Genomic DNA, 5,825 nt, shown 5'->3' on the forward strand with positions numbered 1-5,825 from the left:
CGTGGTTTAAATGTTGGGTCAAAGGCTTAGGGCATAACTTGAGGGAGACGATACGTTTTGGAGCGAAACAGAGAGAGATAGTTGTTAATAGAGGGGGTGATGCTTTGCAACGTTTTGAATCTCTTCTAGACATTAAACGACGTCGCATCAAGACCTGGAGCCCATTGAATCAAAACTGCATCGTTTTGTTAGAATGCCACAGTGCCAATTAATGGAACACGTCACCGAACGTTAGCCACCTCAGCGCAGGAGATGACGGAAGGACGAACGTGATCATGTCCGTTATCTTTCGAAAACGATTTTGATCAACTTTATCTTTCGGAGACGATTTTGACTATTAACTCTTATATATTTAGATGTTTTTAAGTAGTAAGTTTAAAAAATTAGTTAATTGTACTAATCTGACAATATACAATTAGTTTTTTTTTTTTGAAAAAAAAATATATTTATAGTGTATGAAAATTAAATTATTATTGTTGTTATTGTTGTTCTTTAAATGAAGAACGTTCACATGTTGAAGTATCCTTTGAATTATTGAAGAGTTATGTCATAAGATGATAAGAATAAGATAGGTCAATAGGAGGGTGATGAGCCGCTAAGAGAGAATAAGATATTTGTAATAAGTATAGCCGTAAGGTATGATAAAATTGGTATAAAATAATTAATATTTTGTTGGAATATAATATATGTAATTAACAAAAAGAAAATAAATATCTAAAGTGATTAACGCTTTTGAAGGCAAAAGTTATTTATATATAGTAAACAACTAAACACGTAAAAGATTTTAGATATTTAATTTTATCATGTATAATAAATATGGGCATACAAATAAATTTTAAGCAATTTTTATACTATTCTTTAAAATGCTGGTCATTTTTCCCTAATGTTTTCCGATACTTATTTTAAGCGGATAAACGAGCTAATTATTTGACCAAGTTAAGTGGGTTAGTTTATAACAAGCTTTATTTATGTTTTTTCCCCTCCCATTGAGTATCCATCAGCCACAGCAGATTCCAAATTGTTCAAATGTCACACCAAGATGGTCATGCAAATAAAGCAACCAGTCTCAAACCAAAAACATTAATATTTGATTCTTTCATATCAATATTTTGTTGGGAAAAAAGTAGTGGTTTCATGTCACTTCTCTTGATTTAATTTTACTTTTTAAGACCAATGTTGCAATATCAACATGTGAACTCACAAGTCACTCACCAAAAAAATTGTGGACTCTCAAGTCACCAAGAACATTCTATTGCAGCAGCAGCTGGCATCTCTGCAATGAGTGCATGTCACAAACATAATTTTTTATTCGTTCTGTATATTAAAATTAGAATACCTTAAGAATATTCTTTAAGAATTTAGAATTAAATTATTTTTATAATATGTATTCTTTGCGTATAACTTTTAAAAATTAGCCTTTTTTTTAATTTTTAGAATTTTATAAAAAAATAAAATTCTATTTTTCATTTTCACTTCTTATTTTCTATTTTCTCTTCACAAAATTTAAAAATAAAAATACAAACCAAACACAAAATGTCTTTTAGATAACTGTTGCATTTTTTCCAGAAGAATCAAGAGAATACAAGATGAATCAAGACAAACACATTAGATGCGAACCAATCAACCAATGCATCATGTTATTATTGATCATAATGGGCTGAGAGACTTCACTGTGAAGCAATGGATTGGTGGCATGCATGTTTTTTGTCCTTCTCTTTTTTAATTCTTTTTGTCAAGGTTGACATTGTAATAGAATGGATACTATTTGTCTAGCATAGCATTTGAGAATAAGAATAGTTTCAAACTTTCAATTCATGAACAGAGACATAATTGATCATGAGGTGTTACAGTTAAGAATCAAGGCAAGGTATGAGATGCTAACAAATCATGTTTTTACTGATTATGGTGAATTCACTATGAAACAAAGAATACGTTAGCAGATTTTTTCATTTTACATTCACTGTTGCTCTTGTTTATGCTTTTTAATGCTATAGAATTGAAGCTATACTACATATTACATACATGTTTAAAACCTTATACCTCTGTTCATTCTTTTGCAATGTCTAAGATCACAATCGACCGTTTGCATCGCTGTATTGTATGTTCAGACCATCAGTTAGCTCCGAATGCTCTTGGAAATTCCGGCATTTTAGGCTTGAGTATGATGATATCCATTGAAAATTCAGCAATAAACACGGATAGCTGTGACTCATATGGTTGTATCCATAGGATAGCAGCCCAGCACCCGAAGAAATGTGGCGAATTCCTGTAGGGACATTTAACAATATTTGATATACGCTTAGGAACTCATGACAAAAATAGTTGGAAGATTTAATATTTGATATACAGGTGGTTGAAAAGAGGGAAAATTCAACAAAAAGTATAGAACAGAATGCTTGAGAAAGTGTGTGTGCATGTGCATTAGCATGTTAGATCCTACAGGAAAAAGAGAGAACAGAATCTTAGTCCAAAAGATCTAAACACTTGAACAGGATTTTGGCCATGGCTCTTTCAGAAGGAAGGTTTTATAAGGGACAAAAGCAAATAGAAGAATTAAGAGACAGATTTCAGATCATGAATAAGATGACAAAGAACAAACCTGCAGATGTCCTAAAGCGGTTTGTGCTCGGGGCTCAGTCATAGACGCCTCAAAATCAATGTAGAAAAGGTAGTCGAAATACCTAAATAAAAAAGTAACATGTTATCTCAATTTCTTGCATCAGGATAGGGAAATATGTAGTTTCAGAAATCTCTGAATGACTTTATCCTCGGCTAGAATAGGAAATGAAAAGGAAAAAAATCATAACTCACTTGGCACTCCCAGTGTTCGAATCATCAACAACTCTTAATGGCCGATTTCGTTGTGGGCGACTTTCAATCTGATTTTACAATAATACATATCATTGATCTTCATGTATTTATTAAGAATTGAGCCAGACTAAGAAAAAGAAGCTTCTTCTGTTATTATACCTTGGTTAAGTTTATATCTCTTAAGGCAAATACTGCCAACGCCTTAAACAGTACCCCAGGACCCTCGTCCAGTGTAAACACAATGCTTGTCTGGAATTTTCTAATGATGAGTCGATTCAAGAAAATCTTGTAACATGGTTAAGATACAACTTCATAGGTCAAAAGTTTACCTTAAATAGCTTATCAGATTTCGGAATTATTGGATCCCTGGCAAGCACGAGATAACGACTGATGATTTCACCATCGTCCTGCATAAGACATTGGAATTTTGAAAAAACACAAGCATTTTCATTTAAACCAACCTGACTTGGTAAGGAGTTTTACCTGAACTTTTTCTGCAAGCACATTAAGACCATAAATTTCTGCAGCTCGAATGCTTGCAATTGCACCGGCATCATATAGACCATCCAAAGCTACATGCTAATGTCATGCACACATTAAAAGGGGGAAAATTAAACAATTTTTTTTTTCTCTAATAATGCATTAGAAAACGTAGAAGTCACGAAAAATATGTTGTCAGATTACCTGAGCAGCACCAGCTGTATCGTCAACATTTTCTCTGGCAACACCTAGTTTAGTCAAGAAATTATCACTCAATTCAAGTGCCTGCATGATGAATCAATGACAATAAATATAAAAGGAATAAGTAATTAAGTATCGATGACACTGAATGCCTGAAACCGCACCCCACTAAAAGAAACATCTCTTTCTTTCTTGTATCGCATAGGATCAGATGCAAAAGCAATTCCATAAATGGAAAAAAGAATATAGCCAAACCTGGGAATGACTTAGAACTCGTTTCAAGTACTCTACTCTGACACCTGGCAAAGCTAAAAGTGAGAGATTAGTAGCCAACTGCACCTCAGCAACAATGTGCAGCCTATGACGAAGAAGTAAATCATAGTTTCGATGGATGCTTCCCCCGGATGAATTCTCTATTGGAACAACAACTTTGTCAGCAATCCACAATTCAACAGCCTGTCAAAATATTTTTATAGAAGTTAACTAGGTTATAAGAAAGATATTGATGGCCATAAGACAATAGTCCTTGCTTATACATGATAAAATACATGCGCGTGCACGAACACAAACACAAGGAATTCGGCTTTAGCTAAACTACTGCATAAAGAATATTACAGATTATTTCAAACCTTAAAGGCAGCTTCATAATCATGGCAAGGAACTGTTTCACAATTAGGATACACTTTGTGTGCAGCATCCTCGCTGTATGATCCAGGTATTCCCTAATTCAATAATCCAAGCAAATGATGAAACATGATCATCAAATCACAAAGTAGAAACAAACATACACATCATACCTTATATGATATTCGCACTTTAGCACTATCATCGGAAGCAGCCACAATATCGGATATGGACAAAGGCTCTACATTTAGAGACAAAATCAGTAGTTGTAAATTATGTGATCCAAAAGTATAACTCATAGGTCATGGCAAATTACATAACATGGGAATGCATATGGCAACATGACAAAATAAAATAAAACAACAGCACAGGATGAGTAACTTTCTAAACAGTTACAACTAGACAGATTCCAACGGCACAACTCCTGATACAAGTTGATCAAATGTTTTCTAACATATACATTCATTCTGAACAATGTTTTCCAGAATTCAGGAGAACAACAACAATGAGAAACATAAGACCGGTTGAATGAAATACCAACAATGACTTGGGAGTACTAACTGGTCTATCCCCTTCACCAACGCCACAACCAACCCTGCATATAATCGCCCTGCTTTGCTTTAACAACTAGCTTTAAAAAACAACATGGGGGGAAGTTAATCTTTTATTCCGCTCTATAGCTAGGAAATGTTAACAAACTCAATTAACAGTGTGAAATCAAACCAGAAAAGATAAATTACACAAAACAAGTCTTTATTCATTCAGCAATGCAGAGCAAGCAAGCACCAATGGAATAAAGAAATTAAATAATTCAATTATATGGATAATTATGCTCATAAACATTTAACAGGATCTGTTATCTTGAACAGACTGAAAATGGAAACAAACACTAAAGAAAATAAGAAAACTCACTTGGAAGAGAACCCAAATCCTTATGCAATCCCTGAGATACAACATCACCACCCAATTGATCATTATGAACAACATGCTGTACCATTATCCTAGCTGGCTTCCATGGATTCTCAACATGCAACACAGAAACCCCACCAAGGAGGAACCGCCATTTGGTTGTTGCTGCTCTCTTGTGATGATAATTCTCCAAACTTAATCCAAAATCACTGTTCTTCACCCTCAACAAGGTGTTACAACAACAAAGTTGGAAACTTGCAAGCCCTGATAGAGCAAGAGACGATGCCACAGCCATGGAGGGTCAATGGCTTCCTATGTTTTCTCTGCAGAGGGCGTTTGTGTGCGCTTTTGCTCTCTGAAACCGTTATAGGCTTGTAGCATGTGAAGTACAACTACCACAAAAGGGGACAAAATCTAGAGATAAAAATATTATTTTCTGTAAACCCAAAAATCAAAGACAAGATTTTTGGGCCAATGAATGAAGCAAAGGACTTAACTTCAGCTTGTGTTGGGATTTTTAAAAAAAACGGCGATTTTTGGAGCTTAATAAGTTCTCATCTTAATTTGGAGTGGAAGAAAAAAAACAACAAATCTCTTTGTTCTTCTTAAAAAATTTTCTAATTAAAATGTAAGTTTTGGTGTATTATCAATATAAAAAATGTTTTATACGAATATCTACTTCTAAGTCTATAAGTATATTAATAAAAATGTGTTCAAATAAGTAATAACCAAGTACTTTATAAATCTTAAAAGTAAAGAATATATGATCAATAAATAATAGTATAAGATTATTTTATGCT

At 33.7% G+C, this 5,825-nt stretch overlaps 1 protein-coding gene across 1 annotated transcript; it reads right to left on the reverse strand.

The window, feature by feature from the left end:
• Nucleotides 1-1,860: 1,860 nt before the first annotated feature.
• LOC107462091 (arogenate dehydratase/prephenate dehydratase 1, chloroplastic) lies at nt 1,861-5,471 on the reverse strand. The gene is made up of 11 exons (XM_016080656.3): nt 5,029-5,471; nt 4,290-4,357; nt 4,122-4,214; nt 3,748-3,948; nt 3,496-3,576; nt 3,295-3,390; nt 3,141-3,218; nt 2,971-3,060; nt 2,812-2,879; nt 2,600-2,681; nt 1,861-2,266 (listed from the first exon to the last, which is right to left on the reverse strand). Exons 1-11 carry the CDS (start codon nt 5,318-5,320, stop codon nt 2,210-2,212), a joined length of 1,206 nt encoding a protein of 401 aa, XP_015936142.1. The 5' UTR covers nt 5,321-5,471; the 3' UTR covers nt 1,861-2,209.
• Nucleotides 5,472-5,825: the final 354 nt, after the last annotated feature.

The sequence above is a fragment of the Arachis duranensis genome, unplaced genomic scaffold (genome assembly GCF_000817695.3).
Source record: "Arachis duranensis cultivar V14167 unplaced genomic scaffold, aradu.V14167.gnm2.J7QH unplaced_Scaffold_232525, whole genome shotgun sequence".
Classification (NCBI taxonomy): Eukaryota; Viridiplantae; Streptophyta; class Magnoliopsida; order Fabales; family Fabaceae; genus Arachis; species Arachis duranensis.

Coding starts and splice junctions, on each gene's coding strand:
- LOC107462091 (XM_016080656.3), bottom strand. CDS start 5,320: ATGGCTGTGGCATCGTCTCTTGCTCTATCAGGGCTTGCAAGTTTCCAA. Junction 4,358..5,028: donor GGATTTGGGTTCTCTTCCAA/GTGAGTTTTCTT, acceptor CTCTAAATGTAG/AGCCTTTGTCCATATCCGAT. Junction 3,061..3,140: donor AATCTGATAAGCTATTTAAG/GTAAACTTTTGA, acceptor AGAAAATTCCAG/ACAAGCATTGTGTTTACACT.